Here is a 19,271-nt window from a genome sequence, read left to right on the forward strand (position 1 = left end):
TTTTAGGCAATATTCAAGACCCTGCCGGGACAGAAGGTCTCGCGTTTGGAGCTAGGAGGAGCTCTCAGCACCGTGCAGGAGAAGATTTTTGTGGCTGCGGGATCTGAAGTTCGAGCTTTTACAAAGCGAGGGAAACAATTTCTCTCCTTTGAAACTAACCTAACTGAAAATATCAAAGCTATGTAAGCAATGGTTTCCTTGTACTAAATATATTATTATTTTTATTATTATTATAATCAGAAGGGCATACCAAATAAGGACAAATAAGCACAAACGGATACAAAAGGTAATGAGGGCCATGCTCATGAACGTTTACAATTTATAGGCAGTAAGGAGCAAAATTGAAACAAAAGATTAGTGGCTGCTCTTTGTGGTACGGAGTATGCCTTAGGGGGAGTTTGGTCCAGCCACACAGTTGATCTCGTTAAGGTTAGGGGGTGTGGTGGATGTTAGAGGATGTCAGGTGGCATATATGATGGAGTAAGGTGGCAGTATTGAAAAGTAGATGTTGTGATGTCATTGGTAATGCTTGTAGCTAACATAAATGTTACAGCGCAGCAGTGAACCAAAGGACAGGCTTATGCTGTTTCAGAAGAAGCAAAAGCCAGATTACAATGTACTTCAGCATCACCAAGACTTGTAGTGTCAGGGTTTCCACTATCTATGGCTCATGCTCTGAGTTAAGCTGTGCTTGGGACAAAAAAAAAGAAAGAAATAAAAGGTTGCACTAGTGATTGTGGGAATGACATCTTACCTGTTGGAAAGCAAGAGAGAGGTTGGACTATGTAGTCCCAAAATCTATCTAAAGTCCCGTATTGGAGCCAAATGGTACACTATTGATAGGAGTGTAGAATAATATCTTTATGCAAACTTGATCAGCAATCCTTATTTATATTACTCATATTATAGTAGATGCCACGTGTAGGGCTTGTTCCTCACAGTGGGATTTATGGTTAATAGGGGAAGAAAAAAGCCTGTAAAGCAATTCTAACCTGTTCACCACCACACTGATGAGAGGTACAACTTAGAGTATTTAAAGGGTGCAGGATTACATTGTAAGACATAGAAATAAACTCCAAAGGTAAAGTTGTACTCACTGATTGTGAAAGTTCTTATCTCCAAAGTGTGCATCCAGCATGAGGAGTTAATGATGATGTAGTCTTCAGTGGAAAAATGCAGAGCACAGCAACAGGGCTCTGTGCTCTGCATTCTCCCACTGAAGACTACATCACTGTTAGGCTGCGCTTGTAGTGCCGGCGACGCCACCATCGCGTCAAAACAAATGCATTGTCGTTATCGGCGCTTATGGTGCACGCGACGGCGACGGATCGACAGTGCTATCAAAAATCTGGTAGTCACTGATATTTTATTTTTTCGGCGGCGGTCTCCCCTTTTGGCCAATCAGGATCTTCTCCGTCCCTCTGCCTTCCCCCTTTATGACGTTGTTGGCCTTGTATCCAGCGTTGTCGCCTAAATTTGAAATGTAATAATCGCAATGGTGACAGGTGACGTCATCGGTCGCGTCGCCGTCACCTGCACTATAAACGGGGCCTTAGAAAGCAAAGTTGAACAAATGAAATTACCAATGTTTGGTATACCTGTTATTTTATCGCACGTCTGTCGTACAAGAAGCAGAAAATGAGATATTGCTGCCTACTGACTCCTAAGCAAAATAAGATCATAATTGCAGTAATTTTATTTGAGATTCATTTTGTACAGTTCCTCCAGTGCATATAGATTTTTTTTGTTAGCATGTTGAGATTAAGTTGAAATGAATTATGAGGCCTGTTAAAGCAGAACAGTATACAGTTGATCTTCTATTTCTATTTTCCCTACCTGGAAATAAATGACTGGGTACTAATAATCCACAATTTTATTCCCTCTTGTTTATCCGTTGTCATTTTCATACAATCAGTGATGTTAAGAGAAGTGTTTTAGCGTCTGCATCTCTCATTTTGGACCACCTCTGCCAGGAAATAAAGTATTGTACCCACCATGTTTTGATACTGTAAGGTGATGACTGATCTAGAATGTGTTTGGATACAAGTTGCTTTGGTGATAAAATATGGAAAGCAGATTGGTATCCATTGTGTCCATTTCATCATGTCTTATGTAGCTGTTTGTGTTGTGGAGCGTTTGATATCTCATATTCTTTGCGTTATGTCCTTCAACAAATATAGTAGATGAAAACGTATATTATAGGGAGTAGAAAGAGTTTAGGTATCTGCATGTTCAGGGATAAAAAAGAACACATGTCCACCAAGCGTGAAAAGTGACGACGGATGTGGAGTGGTGCTATAATAACCACAGCTTCAGAAGAACTGTGTTTGAGGTAGAATTATTAATGACCGATCTTCTTGCTGTAGTTACACTGCACAATGCCATGCACAGCCATATGCACGGCATTGTGGGGCACGACTTCACCAAGCAGACCGGTCATTAACAGCACACTGCCTTCGTTGTGGTTCTTATACAGATACTGTCTTTCAGGAATTGGATGTGTGACAATTATAAAGGCCTGGTGGAGGTAACAAACATGTTTGAGCCCTGAGCATTTTTAAATATCGCTACTAAAATGTGCAATTGAGCCATAGGGTTGATTGTTCACCACAATTCTGTATTTCTGTGAATAATCCAAAATGTGACATTCTGTTTGTCTCATTAGGCATATATCTGGTTCAGATCTCTTCCTGTGTGCAAGTTATATCTACAACCATTATTGTGATTGCAAGGACCAACACTACTACCTGTCAGGGGATAAAATCAGCGATGTCATCTGTCTGCCAGTGGAGAAGTTAGAGCGCATTACCTCTATACTGGCCTGCCAGGACCGAGTACTTCGAGTTCTAGAGGTGCTATTCTTATTTGTTTAGTTGCCTTGTATGTGACCCCTGAAGCATGGGAAGTTCCTAAGATATTTGTATTGTTTAAGTGCTGACTTGAGACACAAAAGAACTGCAAATATGGCTGCTGGGTAGTCAATAGAAAGCTGTGACATCATCTCCGAGTGAGTGCGGCTGACACCAACTGCCATTTTATCCCCACATAGTATTCTTGACCAGTGGTTAAGACCCCAAATATCTTAGGAACTTATGGTTGGGTGACCACAAATAGGTAATATGAAGAAAAATGTAAAAAAATATATACTACTCCCAAAATGTGGGAGTACAAACATGTTTGTGGCACATGTCCACTGGAGTAACCTTTTATTTTTCTAAAGTCTTAATTAGAAAAGGCATACCGTAATTATTTCCGAATAAAAGGGCACCAAGTTGTATAGATCAGTTCAAACCTAATAAGTGTACCATTATTAGCCTGGTCAAAAATTGTATGGTACAACATAGGAAAAGAACAGTTTTGTACTATCTTCCAAGAACGTTTGATTTATCTTGCTCTCCAAGTAGATATCTACACTTTGGTCCTGTTCATGGGCAATTTCTAAGTTGCATGTTGCGTAGGAATCAGATCATGCATCCGGTTTCCTGCTCTGCTCTCTTCCTTGCTGAGTTACAGGCAGTGCTCAGTCAGAATTAGTTCGGGGAGCAAATTCAGTATAAGAGAAACCACATTTTTTTAGGAGATCGTTTTACTAAATACATTGACTACAAAATATATTTTAAGAATGAACAAACAAGGGAAAGGTTACTACAGGTATTTTTATTTTTGAGCAAGTAATTCGGTGCTTTTGTGTGCCCTACTCCTGTAGCATCAGGAGAAACTATTTACATTTTCACTCATGCTGTGTAAAGATCTATCCAGGGTAACTATGCCTGTTGAGTTACAGTGTTAAAGCAGCAGCCCAAGCTTCATTTATCCCCCCCCCTTTAATATGTGCATCAATAAAATGAACACAATGATAAATAATTAGCTAAGTTGCCGATCGATCCGTTCTCCTGTGATCGATCAGCGAAGATTCGGCTCGGGGGTTCATTAAATGGCTGTCAGTGCAGCAGAAGAGGACCAAATATGCAAAGTTCTAAGGGGAAGATCATGTGACCAGGCAGTCACTAGATACAAGGGACTCTAGAAAGGACAGCGCTCAAAAAGGGGTGTGCCAGAGCCTGTTTCAGGAGAGGAAGAGGATTTGACTTTGTAAATGGTTGCTATAGAAACAAAAAATGCTTGTTACATTATAATACATTAAAAATGTCTCTGAGGTTTTTTTTTTAAATATAAATGCTAAAAGTATTTTATCATAGTACATAACTGATTTAGAAAAAAAAACACACATGTAGGATATTGCTTGGTCTGCAGCTTGAATGTAGTGCTAGTATCCAGTCATCATTTCAAAGATTTGTTGAGAGATTGTTTCTTGTTTTAAAGGGTTCTGACTTAATGTATGAAGTTGAAGTTCCTGGCCCACCTTCTGTCTTGGCTTTGAACGGTGGAAACGGAGGTGGGTATTACATTGAGCTTTGTGTGCTTCACATGTTCATATGAGGTGATGCATTGTAATAGCCTTTCTGCTTCCAGCCTGTAATGCAGGGGTGCGCAAACTTTTTGTCCTGTGCCCCCTGCCTGCTCTTCCCCACTGCTCGCGCCCCCCCCCCTCACCTTTTATCCAGCCATTGCCATGGCAACGCGGTGTCAAATGACGCCACGAGTCGTGATGTCGCGGGGCATGTGCAGTGGAGGAGAGCAGGCAGGGGGGCGCAAGAGAAAAAGCCGTCTGAATCAAGGTAAGGCCTCGGACACGCTTACCGCTGGCGTGCTGAGGCGCGCTGAGGCTCAGGGTGCTTTCCCTGGCCTTGCGGTTGCTTACCGCAAGCGCTCTCAGCAGGCCGTCAGGGGGCGGTCCGGGGGCGGGCGTGTCACTGGCCGGGGGCGGGCCAGTGACGTCACGGAGCTGGTTCGCCCTCATTGGGCGAACCGCTCACCTGACCGGCCTGTCTCACCGGCAAGCGGGGGAATTTTAAATTCCCCTAAGACCTGCGCTTCCACAAGCGCGCGGAAGCGCAGGTGAGCCCCTACTAAAGCCGCTCTAATTGCGGCTGTAGGGACTCAGTGCTGAGCGGGAGCGCGCGTCAGCACGCTTCCGCCAGCAAGCGCCAAACATGGCCAAGGCCTAAGGGAAGCTGCAGAGGCCGCACACGATCCCTCGGCATTTCTTTCAAATGGATTGGGGAAGAGCGTGAAGCTCTTTACATTGTACAATCTCCTTTGTGATAAAATTGTTTGTAAACTGTTCTATACAGTATGCAGATTGTTCATCCAGAGTCTCTTTTTGATTGCATGTTTGACTTACGATGGCAGCATAATTTGTCTAAAAGGATCAAGTAAAAGATGCAATCATTAGAAAATAACATCTGAAAATTGAAACTGACATTTTTATTCAGTAAGCAAATAAACAAAAATTGTACTGTAGGGTGAATAAAATTAAAGCTGATTGCACTGATGAATTGTTTAAAGAAACTTGGGATTTCCCCTTTAAATTATATATTTAACAATTGAGCATCTTCAGTGGCATAGTCTGCCCACCACTGGCACAGTTAACACAGTAAAGCAAGTGTACTATTTTAATGTGTCTCTCTCATTGTTAAATCAATAGATCCAGACAGCAGAAGATCCAAACACATCCGGATGTAGTGAAGAAATGGGCCACATGTATTTTTCAATGTTTTTGACAGTTTTTTGGGGGGTACAAAAATATCCTGAAGTGCATGTAACGTTGTGTGCTTGCAATCTGTGTGGGGTCATTTTGATGTCCTACAACCTTCTTTCCTTAGCTCTGAACTCAAACGTTTTTACTGAATGAACTAGAGTGTCCCATATAGTTATTTTGATCAAAACAATAATTTTTCCATTTTTCCATTTACAGTTTTCTTACCAGCCAATAGTTTACTTTTAAGTGCCAGTCCATGCAGGACTACATATATTTAAACCTGGCAACAAAATGCTAATACTTTATTCACTTAACTGATTCCTTAATTATGGAAAGCTTACTACCTTGTTAAAAGTAAAACAAAACAAAATTCGGTATTCTACTACTCAAATCCCATTTAGTTGTGTCCTCCAACATACTGTTTACAGCGATAGGGATGCTTATTTTTTTTAACTTACTCTAAAGGCCATTTGTTGCCCTAGAACAGCGGTGCGCAAAGTGGGGGGCGCGACCCCCAGGGGGGGGCGGGAGATTGTGCTGGGGGGGCGCGGGCAGTTGCAGAGGCCCCGCGCTCTTCCCCCAGGCATTTAATTTAAATGCCGGGGGATCGCGTGAGGCCTCTGCAACTGTTTACTTACCGGGATTCAGCAGTCTGTGTTGCGTCGCCATGGCAACGCGGCGTCAATAGACGCCGCGGCACCATGTGACCTGACGTCACACGCCCACGCAGCGTCATCTGACGCGGATAAAGGTAGGCAGGGGGGCGCGAGAGCCGGGGGCAGAGAGACAGGGGGGCGCAGCACAAAAAGTTTGCGCTCCCCTGCCCTAGAACATAGCTCCTGTACTTTGACAGTACAATCCAAAATTGTGACAATGTCTGTGCCAGTTATAGTAAGGCTACCTCTAGCAACACCATTGTACGTAAATATATCAAAAAGTGGTTGTTTGACAAGTCAAAATAAGGATTGGATGGCTGTTAGCACTTTTTTAAAGTCACCCTTTCTTTTATGATTAGGTGACAGTGGAGAAGAACTTCTGTACGGAACATCAGATGGCAAGATTGGTTTAATTCATATTACCAGAAATTCCCCCGTGCCTAAATGGGAATTAAGCAATGAGAAAAAAAGAGGAGGTGTGTAACTGTAATTCATATACTGTGTTTTTGAGTGTAAGGAATTCGGTTTTTTTTAAACGCATATCTTCCATTAAAAGCAGTATGTACTTGTTGCAGATTTTTTTCAGATGACAAAATAGTGGCTTTATACCTGAGGATGACATGTATTTTTTTTTGTCCGCATATTCTTATATACAATAGCCCACGTTTGATAGCATGAACCTTCACACTATCGTAGTTGTCTACATTTATTATGTTTGAATGTTTATTTGTTCTTTTGGTCTGGTTTCAGGTATCTTGTGCATTGATAACTTTGACATTATAGGAGATGGCGTGAAAGACTTACTGATAGGTCGAGATGATGGGACTGTGGAGGTGTATGGCTTTGATAGTGCAAGTGAACCTGTTCTTCGGTTCGATCATGTAAGTTTACAGCAGCCGTCCACTCTGGTCACAATGTTTATTATTATTATTATTTATTTGTCTACCTGAACTGTGGAGATCCCAGTGGAGATGACAATGGGCCCACCCCAATTCCAAGCAGTTGTCCACCAGTCTAGAAAGAAAATGATTGTGGGGCCAGGCTCATTCTAGCAGACAATCCAACTGTCTTTTCATGAACTCGACCGTGGCCATATTTATGGGGTTTTTTTTTGTGTGTCGGCTCCAAGGGACCCCAGATAAGGTAAGCTAACAAAGTCATTTTGGGGAAGATTGCTACTTTTATACTCGTGGTAAGTGAAGGTATCAAACCTTGGTTTGGGGGATGGCATTAACGTGTTTCCTCATGTTTGCTCATAGTATAGATTAGAAACTAATGAGTGTATACCACACAGTGACTAAATGCAGACAGGGATTCTGAATCTGACCTTTGTATCCATTTTAAACCTGGATGCACAAACATAATTTCATGCAAAAACAAAGTTTCCATTAGGATCCTCATTAGTATTGGCTTAGTAGTACGTTAAGATGCTTGCGCACGTATACATTATGCGCTTTAACATCTACTAACACACATACCCGTTAAACCACAGTTCTACACATACGCAATGTTATTAATCGCATCCTCGATACAGAAGCACATGCTCTTTAGCATCGATACAACTCATGGGCTAAGAATATATTAGTGCGCACGAGCGTTAGCCTTATTTAATGTGCATGTGCGTATGTCACAAAAAAAACAAATAAAGTATAAATGTAGGTGAAATAACGACCGTTAAATCCCATACCTAGGCTAGGTAAGCAAGATGTCCCAGCCAGCAGATAGTGGTCATTCTTGCCAGGCAGGCAGGATTAGGATGGTGAGGTTTACTGCTGAGGAACTTGATCTGCTCATAAAAGGCCGAGTGGATAACTTTGCCAATTTATTTGGCGAGATGTGTTATCGCACATCCAACTCAGAGAAAAATGGGATCTGGAATAACATCTTGGATAACAAATAACTGTAGCCTTATTCCTCATGTCACATTCGTAGAATTGGCACTAAAGGCATGTTAAACCTTAATACCCATTAGGAAAGCTTTTCAACATTGAAACACACACGATCCCATTTTTTGCTTGCATTCATATTGTATACATGTTGCATGTAATTTGCGCTTATATGACCAGAATCACAAAAGGGTGCTAAGCTTTTGCATGCCTTTAGTCCCATTCAGTTGAATAGGAATAAAAACGTGCTGAAACTACGCACCCTTTTGAGAATCTACGTTCTGGCCACAGAGGGAGAAGTTTTCCCAGCAGGATACTACTACTCGGGGAGAGCAAGTGGAGTTTTTCCTTTTTAGTTTAACGGAGGTGGACCCTCCAGCTGTGGCTACTGTTGCCGCTGCAGCTCCTGTTGTGGCTCCATTGCCAGCTGTGGGTCCTGCAGCTGTCCCACTTCCTCCTGTACCTGCTCCAGCTGTGGATGATGCTATGGATTTCTTTTTATTTTCCATGTGTATGATTACATCATCCCGGGTTCCAGTTATCTAAAACCAGTCCGGGTTGTATACTACTTTTTTATTATTTATTATTTATTATTTTTTATTCTTTTTATATGCATTCATAGGCGCCAGTGATTATATATTTCTTTCACCTGTTCACACATCTCTGACTAGGTGGTCAGAGTCATATCATAGGCTGCCCCTATATTCTTACTGATTGTTAGGGTAATAGGTATTATACACACAATAGTGCACACATCACTTTAGAATTAGCGCTTCTTTTTAGTTGCTAACTCACGTAATGTTATATCCCTGTGTTAACTATTAGGCTAAGGCCCCGCTCCCAGAGTCAGCGCACCTGCGCTGCTGACAGGCGGTGCGCTGAGATACACAGACCGCGATCTGCGGTCTGTGGGGAGCGGGAGCCGGAGCGGGAGGTGGGCGGGAGGTGGGAGGTTTGATCGGGAGGTGGGCGGGAGGTTTGATCGGGAGGTGGGCGGGAGGTGGGAGGTTTGATCGGGAGGTGGGCGGTTTGACAGGGAGGGGGGGCGTGGCTTGAGCGGAGGGACCCGCTACTCTCCCCCCCCTCCCTCCACGGGCTCGGGCTGGAGCTGGAAGGTAAGTTTAAACACACACACGCAGGCAGGCACTCACGCACTCATACACACACACGCGCGCACACACAGGCAGGCACTCACACACACACACACACACACAGGCAGGCACTCACGCACTCATACACACACACACGCGCGCACACACAGGCAGGCACTCACGCACTCATACACACACACAGACAGGCACGCACTCAGACACACACACAGAGAAAGGCACTCACCTGCTTTCCCCCCACACTCCTCCCCGCTCCCCGAAGCCTCTCCTCCTCCCGAAGCCTCCCCTCCCCATTGGCTCACAGCCACACACGTCACGCGTCAAAGCTAGAAAACACCATTCTCTGGTGTCTCCAGCGGCTGACGCGCGACAGCGTGTAGTCAGCTGTGCAGCCAGGGGGGACCGGGACCGGCTCGCGAGGATTCCCCTGCTGGTGGGGAACTCGCGACATTGCCGCCCGCGCCAACGAGCGCAGCGGGACCGAGGCCTTACGGAGCTCTGGGATGTGCGCTGTTAGAGGGAACGCCTCTGCATATTATCAGCACCAATGTCTGTTATAGTAACGCAAGGGCTCATTATGGCAGAAAAGAGCACTTAACACATCGTTACTGAGCTTTGAAGATACCTGTTAGCACTTAACGAGATGTTAACTGAAGTTAACGTCTCGTTAAGTCACTAAGGGAGCTTTGTGGATCTGCCCCATAGAGTGTGACTTTAAAGTTAGTGCCACTAAACCCATTAACTCGTAAATAAAACACCTCCAAAATGAGCTTGTGTTTACTTTTGTAGTTGAAGTATATTATTGCATGCATTTTTTTTTTACAGAGATGATAATTAACACTAGATATTTTTTCCAGGCCTTAACAGAAAGCATAACATCAATCCAAGGAGGCTGTGTTGGGAAGGATGGCTATGATGAAATAGTATTAGCCACATATTCTGGTAAGTGGCACACATAATAATTTAAAGCATTTACTGATAAGGAAAAGGTAGTTACAAAAGCAATAGTTTCCTCAAAACATCACTGTGTGACTGCTTATGTTTGTAACACCTTTGACTGTCATAACAGATAAAAGATCAGCTGTATAATGAAAATATACCTCAACTGCTAAAGCGTTCTGATTGCATACTATGCCTTTTGTCTTTTTCAGGATGGATAACTGGACTTACTACAGAGCCTATACATAAGGAAGCTGGCCCTGGTGAAGAGTTAAAGATGAGTCAAGAAATGCAGAACAAAATTGCTTACCTAAGGTTAGCTTCAGTAAAAAAAAAACTGTTCAGTTTTCCAGATATACATTCTGATATAATTTGCTTTTATTTATATAGTTAAGTATGCACGTTTTTAGTACATTTGCCACTTTTTAACCTGCAGAATAGCTACATGATGGAAATAAAGGATTTTAAATTGGAGCAAACAACTAATTAAATTAGTGACATACCATATGTAGTTTTAGTGATCTGCAGACTGCAGAGTCTGAACTATGTATTTTTACGCCATGGGGAAGTTCTGCCAACTGCGCCCATTCTCCTTCCCCCCTCCACCCCCCACTTCCATCCACCCTCTCCAGTTATAGACTATCTTCCTCTCTCCCATGTTCACTGTCACTCACTCTATCTCTCTGGCCCCCTTCTCTCTCTTCTCCTTTCTCTCTTTCCTCTCCCCCTCCTCTCTCCACTCCTCTTTCTCATTCTCCCTCTTCTCTCCCCCGGGCCCTACCTGTAGAGAGATGGGAGGCGGGGGATCCAACCCGGTGGCGGAGGGGTGCACAACCAAGTGTCTGTTACCGGAAGTTGGGCCTGACCTCTGGGACTGGACCGCCGCAGCAACCCCCTCCGTCAACCGCCGGACCCGGGACAGATGTCCCCGCTCTCCCCTTGTCGGCAAGCCGTGTTTGATAGCTGGATCTGTCCCATTCTGCACCCCCTATCAGACTGCATGTGAGGCAGTTGTCTCGCACTAGTTCTGCCTCTGGTGATCTGTTTATTCTTTTGTGGTATATTATCACATTAGGTATCCTCACTTAGGAAACGTGGGTTAAAATAAGACGGTGGGATTGGTTTTTATGGGTATCATTAATTTTTGGGGTTAGGAATGTAGTCTGTCATAAACTGACTACTTTTTCAGACCCAGAGACATCTTTCAGTAATATTGATGTAGCCCTCTTTCCGTCTGACTAGATGGGTCTACTGGTGCTATATCTACCTAATGGCTCACTGAGATCTGAGCCTCCGCCACTGGGAGCCTGGGGCAACAACAAGTACTTTGGCAGCGCCTCCATTCACCCAGGATCCACAATAAGTGAGATTTCCCTGGACAAGAATAACAATGACAATCCACAACTCTGTAACCTTTTACTATATATGTAGGGAGCATAGATACACGTGGACTACATATAACAGTGAACAGCATATAACACATGGATGATCAATAACCTTGGCAGCAATATAATAGCATACACACAATATGATTGATCTTGAATATAGGAGCCTTATACCGGGGGCTCTGGCCACGCTCCACCCTGGAGTAGTGTCCCTCTCCCACCACCGTGTACACCCCCACACTGTGTCCAATGTATTGATCCAGCTCCTTGGTCACTTAACCCCCAAGTGTCCCCAAAGAGCCCACCCCCAAGGCGGAATCAGCGCCTACAGGTACCGGTGTTGATGCACTTATAATAATACCTGCCGGGCGCTCCAGCACCCGGTCGCTGATACTTCAAAAAGGATCCGCAGATCCAGCGTCGTCTCTCACGATTGGTCCCTCACCATCCGGGAGATCTCTCATGAGTCTTGACTCCGCACTGTAGTCTGATCCCAAACTACAGATTACAATGTAGCTCAGGAAGATGCTGTGTCCCTGACTGCTACTATCAGTAAGTGGGTAAAGTCCCTGTTTAGGGCTGTTCCCTGCAGTACCACAAGCTGGTGGTGACTCAGGGCCTGCGCTCGGGCCTAGGGGAATATCCTGGCCTATGCAGTGGGTCACTGACCCCCTGCACTACACACCTCCTCTCCCCTTGCTCCCCAATCACCCACTGGCTAGCGTGGTCTCCGTTGCACGCTTCCCTTTCCTGTCTCCAGCCACTCTCAAGTCCTATTGGTTGCCTGGCACCCTGTGACCCTGCTGCAGCTCATGGGAATCGTAGTCCCTGGTCAGAGCCTCTTCTCTATTGGCCAGCCTTCGCGCGCTTTTCATTGCGCGTGCGCGAACTGTCTGCTGGGGCCGTCGCAACTCTCACGCTTCTGCACATGCGTAAACCGCGCATAACATGGCGGCGCCCTGAGCCAACTACCCCCGGCGATGTGGGTGCCCCCGCAGCTCCCAGACATCAGTGAAGGTGAGGTGGAAAACCGGAGGACCTGGCTACATTGAAAATAACCTAATATCATTCTGTGGATTCAGATAAAGCAAAGGTGACAATCTTTATGCTTGTGGGCACATTGCATATGAACGAAGGCTACAGATGGGACCAGAACATAGGCTATTATATTTTTTTCCTAAATAGGTCTGACTTGGAGCAGCTCCAGTTTAAGGTTCTTCAGGAGCGTGAGAAGTACCAGCAGTCTTCTCAGTCTTCCACTGCTGTCTCTGCGGTGCCCGTGTTCAGTGTTAATGACAAGTTTACCTTGAATCCAGACGATGCTAGTTACAGCCTTATTCTGGAAGTACAGATGGCTATCGACAATGTCTTGATACAGGTTAGTGGTAATAGGGCAAAATATTTGGACGTGGAAACACGTATGTTGATGATACACAAACCAACTTGAGAAAGCGTGGGAAGATGTGTAATATGGTTAGCACACTGCTAACCATTCTGTATTAAAGAAAACAACTCCTTTTCTTCAAATACATTTTTTGGGAACAGTTGACATTCACATGTATCCATCCTGTCTTGTCCTATATAATAAATAGGACCACACTTGGTTTATGTGTTTATCTCAATGGCTCTGAACCTGTAATCCAACACCAGCAATGCTGTAAATTTAAGATCACTAAACTGTGTGAATGGCTACAAACCTTTGGATTTTGCAGTACCTCGCACTTCAATGTTATGGAAGTTTAAGGAGGAAGGTGTCAATTCACACTGTGTACTAGAGCGGGTGAACTTTTAGGGCATTTTCAATCTTCTAGCCACCTACATTTTCATTGTAGAATAGGTAACTAGTGAAGAAGCTAATTTCTTAGTCCCAAGAAGTTGCCTCATTATCTGCCTGTTCCCCGCTTTACTTGTGTAAGCACAATTCATTCTCACAGTACATTAAAGAATAGCACATTATTCAGTGAGCAGGAAATGGGTCAAATAATATTATGCTACAAGCTGGAAGAGATCTATATCAGTCCGTGATTTATCAGGATAGGATTTCTTCCATGCTGTTTTTCAGCTTCTGTTTAGTACTAGCAGACTAAGGCACGTTCTATAGTGCCAGGCGCGTGCTACACCGTGCCCGCTCGCGGAATTTTAGTTGGCTGACGCGAGTCAGCCCTTCTATACGAGGGCCGCGCAAGCGCACGGCACAGAGAGAGGAGCCGACAGGGAGCGGGGAAGACGGGGAAAAGAATCTTTTTGCGCCGCGACCGGCGCTAAATGTATGTATATGTGTGTGTTTGTGTGTATATATATATATATATATATGTATGCATGTGTATGTATGTAAGTATATGTTTGTGTATGTGTGTATGTATTTGTGAGTCTGCACAAACTTAATAAATATTTTATTTTTACCAAGTTTTTTTTTAAAAATAAATAATAAGTTACACATGCATACACACACACACACATACACATACACATCCAAACACACACAAACACTGTACCATCCCAGTATACTTCCCCTCTCACTATATTTACGAAAAGCATGCGGCACGTGCACGCGCGTTCGCATAGGCACGCGCGGCCTCATGCTCTATATAGCAGCCCTAATGTTGATGATCTTGGTATTTACAGAGTGATGTCCCTGTGGACCTGCTGGATGTAGATAACAATTCTGCTGTGGTCAGTTTCAGTGGCTGTGATACTGAGGTGAGAAACTGCTGATTTTGTTCTCTAGCTGTGAGGGGCTATAAAAGGCGTTACATTTTTATGTAAATATTTCTTATCTTCTCTGCAAATTCTGGAGAGACCAGCAAATACTTCACCTTGTTGGCCCAGTGAGCACTAAAGAGGTTTCGCCAAGTGTAAACAGTAGTAGTAGCTAAATGGGACAAAGCACAATTGAATAAGCAAGAGTTCTGTCAATGTTGATGGCAGATAGTAGTAATATTATTAAAGTTTGAATTTTTTAATAAAAGCTTTCCTGTTGTGGAAGAACATGTAGGAAATAGGGTTGCCAGGTGTCCGGTATTGAACCAGACTGCCCGGTATTTGGTTACTCTGTCCGGAAAAAATGAGAGATAATACCGGACATGTATTACCTCTCTGGACATAGTAACCTGCTGGCAGGGCGACTGGAATCGTCGGATTTCCCTCGAGAAGGGAGAGCGCAGGGCTGCTGCTGCTAGTAGGCTGAGCAGCTTCCTCCATCCTGATTGGCTGCTGCTGTGTAATGTAGCCAATCTGGATGGAGGTGGCAGGAGCCTGGGGGTGGGGCCAAAGAGCGGAGGAAAAGCATGAAGCAGAGAGAGGTGAGACTGTGTCCTACCTGTGTGCCCTGTGTGTATTTGTTCTGTTTTGTCCTGGTGTGTGTGTTTTTTCTCTGGACGTCCTGTGGGGGGATGAGAGGAAGAGGGGAGGGAGGTGAGAGAGGAAGAGGGGAGAGGGGAAGGGGGTGAGAGAGGAGGGGAGAGGGTTAGATAGGAGGAGGAGGGGAGGGGGGCCTCTGTGACTGCAGGTATGTTATTTATAAATGATCTGACCATTACATCATTTGGTCTAAATTTCACTCCAAGCATGCACCAATTTGCACCATTTCATATTCCATTTCCTAAAAAAATTCTCAGAAGGGCAATCCCTCCCATGACTCCACCCCAGACATTTTACGAAATAGAATATAAATTGGTGGATACTTGGAGTTAAATTTAGAACAAATTACGCAACAGTCAGGTCATTTATAAATAACATTCTTGCCCATCAACGATTCTGGCGCGCGTCGCACCTATCACCATTGTGTCTAGTATTTTTGGAGAAGGCACCTGGCAACCCTAGTGGGAAATCAAATTTAGAGTACAATGAGTACATGCAATGTGGCTAAGGACAAGAGTTACTGTGCCCTGCAGTTTCACCTGCTCCTGAATTTGTGATCTTATTGACTATATGTAGATGTGTAAAAAAAAATTTTTTTTTAAATCTGCAACAATGGGTCATCATTGAGATTGTTTGTTTAGATTAGTGTCAATTTCACCTTTTCTCAGTCCATAACTTTACCATTTTACCTTGAATGCACAGCCCAATGGCAATTTCCTTCTTGCGACCTATCGCTGCCAGGCAAACACCACACGGTTGGAACTGAAGGTAAAAAAAAAAAAAAATCTTTATACAGTGGTATCTATTTACATATATTTTGTATTTAGCAATTATATGTATGTATATGTGTATATATACATATACATGACACAGCTACTATAACATTTATTTTTATTTCTGCAAGAGTAATAGGCATAATAGTAGGCAGATTTTTCATGGAATAGTGCAGATTTCATTTACACTGTGATGTTTTTCTAATGGACCACCAAGCAACTTCTTCTTGCGTCTTTGGGTCCCAGCTATCAGTTCAGCCACTGTAAAGCATATTATTATGTTACTGCTATATAAATATTTGACATGATATAAATCCTACTACCAATTAGTTAAATATGTAAATCCTATAGCAATGATTATAGTTTCCATAAATTAGCCAAATTACTCACAGCCAGGTACAGTTGGGATACCTGTGCAGTGAGGACCTGTCAGATGAGTCACTCACAATTGCTAGTAATAAAGGAGCAGGTAGCTTTTTCTTCCCCAGCTTTATGTAGAAGTGAACAGTTTACTTTCATTTCTGCACATTCAGAGTGTAGATACAATTTTCCTCAGCACTTTCTGTGTTGGGTTACTATTTATTGATGCAGATTCGATCAATTGAGGGACAGTATGGCACGCTACAAGCCTACATAACGCCAAGAATTCAACCGAAGACCTGTCAAGTTCGTCAGTACCAGATTAAGCCTCTATCTCTCCATCAAAGGACACACATTATTGATCACAACAGGTAAACTTTACGGATGAAGTGGAGCATAAAAACTCTTAATGGTCAGCCTAACCATTCCAAAATAAATCACATTGAACTGGGAAGCCAAACCTGCAGGCTGCTTCTTTTTCACTCGATTAGGTGACATTGTACAGTTGGCATAGCATATAAAATATCAGTTTTATATTTGGTACCCACCGCAAATTGCACATTCTTCTATTTTAAATGAATACTGAGAACCTCCACACTTCCAAGCCTGCATAGATTCTCCTACCGGGGGAAAAGAGACACAAACAGCACTATTGGCTCATGGGAACACTTTCATCTCTTAATCCCAGTCTCCCACCATTATTACAATTGGCACCATGCAAAGAGAAATGCTCAAACAAAAAAAGGACTGTTCTGCTCCTTATTAGTGTGTGTTAGAAATATAGGAGTGGGCAACACACAAAAAACACACACGGTCAACCCAGTGAAAAATCTATTTTCTGTGTGGAGATGGATATCTAATAGTCTATGAAGATTCTCTGTTTTGTTAGAAGGGCAATGCCATGTATTGGGTCAAAAACTATTTTGCAACATCCTATCGGTGTATTTGGCTTCCCAGAAAGATTTCGTCACCCGTACTATAACTTTATCTCATTTATATCTTGTGAAAAAGAATGTTTCGCTTTCTCTAGGTCTCCTGAATTCTAGGATATCTGTTATTTATGTTTAGCTGTATGACTGACTAATGATGGCATCATAATGACTTTGCAAACAAAACACAGTGTTAGCGCAATCCCAAATGGTCAAATAGAAATAGTCAGGGAAACTCAGTTCAAAACAGAATCGGCACTCAGTATATATACAGTGTAAGGGTAATCCCAAATGGGTAAATGTAAATTAATCCCAAATGGTCAACCACCAGATAAGGAAAACCTTTTTAATAAGGACTCATTTTTTTTTTTTTTTTAAATAGAGCATGTTTTGATGCAGCTTTGCAAGATTAAAAAAAAACATGACTTGTTTCATCTTGAGATAAAAAAGGTTATTTTACTGGAAAGTGTCCTCACTTATCTTGCCTCTTTAGAGTTCGATTTCCACAAAAAAACCAAGAGTAGTGTAACCCATGTCCGTCCTCCCCCCCCCCCCCCCGGTCGCAGACTGGACCCCTAGGGTGTAGTGAGGGCTGGCTACGTGTACTATGGTGGTGCGTACCTGTGAGGAACAGGAGGGCCTGAGTCTCCCGCGATGGTATTGGGGATAACAGGGACAGGCTTCTGGGGTATATGCCTTCATCTTGCTCAGCAACGGTGCAGCGCCTCCATCTCTGGTAAGCCCTTAGGATGTAGGGTGAAATCCTTCCAGAGAGTCCTTTACTTCAAGGCGAGAGATTTCAGTCTCACACACAAGTCTTTTGTAAAAGCAGCAATGTCTCTTTATTCTTCAGCCAGCAATAGCAGCAACAGTTCATGCACAGCAGCACTCAAGTACAGTGTACAGGGTCTTGACCTCCTCTCCTTCTCCTCCAAGCTGTACCCCCACAGGATGGGCTGTATGGAGCTCCAATACTCCCGACACCCACCCCAAGGAGTATTCCCTCTGGGTGAGGCTAGATCCCCCCCCCTCACCCCCTGAGCAGGGTGAGGGGCATTGGTCCACCGCACTATAGTGCTATCAGCTATAATCAGGCTGAGCCTTAGCTTCTCCTAGCACAGGTATCACTATCATGACCCTCTGGTCAGTCACTCCAACACTTCTGAACCCAGGACAGAACTGCTTGTCTCTTACAGGAACAGGCAACACTAAGTTTAGTCAGCCCCACCCCTCATGATGTCAGCAGGCCCCTCCCCTGTGTCTCATGCCTTCCAAACAGAGTCAGGGGGCCTACCTCCACCAATCAAGGCAGGGCTTGAAGCGGGGGGAAACCCATGATAACTACTGGCGGCCTGCCTTTAGCAGGACTTACACCAGTAGGAGAAAGATATATAGCCCCCATTTCTTACCGGGGCTACAGTAGAATATCTGGCGCATAACTACTACAGATTTTAGTGGCGAAAGTGTCAGAGAACAAAGTGGACTAATTTTCTGCGCTGCTGATTCAAATGGTCAGTTAAATGACAACCAGTAACTTTATTCACAATCATTTCAGACCCATGAATACGCTGAGCCTGACCGGCCAGTTCAGCTTTGCTGAAATTCACTCCTGGGGGGTGTTTTGTCTGCCTGAAGTCCCTGAGAAAACTCCAGTGGAAGAGACTATTACTTTCTACTTTCAGAATACCTTTCTGGATACGCAGCTTGAATGTTCTTACAGGTAGGCGCGGAGATTTGGCTCCCAAAGCCACTTTGTACAAGCACTGTCTGGAAAGCGTATTCCATTAAAGCTGTTAGTTTTCTTTCCCCCCATTTTATTGTGTATAGTTTTATTTGTAGTAAAATTATGCCATCCATTTCAAAGAAACATTCTCAGTAATAAAAAGTGACCTTTACCAGAGGCCTAATAATAACGAGACCATGCACCCCACTGGGGTGGTAAACCAGTTACATACTATATTGAATGTGCCAAAATTGCTTCTCAACATTATGGGCCATGTTTACTAAGAAGTCTACTGCAATCAGACACCTTGCAGCCCATTCAAGTCAATGTACTATATCATCCAGCGCCAGAAGGTGTCTTATGACATTTGATTAGTAAATATGGGCCAATGCACTACATTTGTGTAGATCCCTACTTGTTTCAAAGGTTTTATGTATGCACATGATGAGATACTTCCAAGCAAAACAAGGGATATATCTGTGTAAAAATAGGGAACAGCTTCAATGAAACAGAGTGTTGCAATACCAGCAACGGATGATGTGAAAAGCA

The 19,271-nt window shown here is 43.6% G+C and overlaps 1 protein-coding gene across 1 annotated transcript in view; it reads left to right on the plus strand.

Annotated features, from left to right (window-relative positions):
* The window catches only part of BBS7 (Bardet-Biedl syndrome 7), a 52,762-nt gene that overhangs the window by 29,041 nt on the left and 4,450 nt on the right, over positions 1 to 19,271 (plus strand). The window contains exons 5-16 of the mRNA XM_075616033.1: positions 7 to 182; positions 2,666 to 2,852; positions 4,324 to 4,396; positions 6,618 to 6,734; positions 7,009 to 7,139; positions 10,111 to 10,195; positions 10,405 to 10,507; positions 12,763 to 12,955; positions 14,203 to 14,277; positions 15,640 to 15,705; positions 16,302 to 16,441; positions 18,555 to 18,719. Coding sequence (XP_075472148.1) covers positions 7 to 182; positions 2,666 to 2,852; positions 4,324 to 4,396; positions 6,618 to 6,734; positions 7,009 to 7,139; positions 10,111 to 10,195; positions 10,405 to 10,507; positions 12,763 to 12,955; positions 14,203 to 14,277; positions 15,640 to 15,705; positions 16,302 to 16,441; positions 18,555 to 18,719 — 1,511 coding nt within the window. The remainder of the gene's footprint in view (positions 1 to 6; positions 183 to 2,665; positions 2,853 to 4,323; positions 4,397 to 6,617; positions 6,735 to 7,008; positions 7,140 to 10,110; positions 10,196 to 10,404; positions 10,508 to 12,762; positions 12,956 to 14,202; positions 14,278 to 15,639; positions 15,706 to 16,301; positions 16,442 to 18,554; positions 18,720 to 19,271) is intronic.

The sequence above is a fragment of the Ascaphus truei genome, chromosome 1 (genome assembly GCF_040206685.1).
Source record: "Ascaphus truei isolate aAscTru1 chromosome 1, aAscTru1.hap1, whole genome shotgun sequence".
NCBI classification, from domain to species: Eukaryota; Metazoa; Chordata; class Amphibia; order Anura; family Ascaphidae; genus Ascaphus; species Ascaphus truei.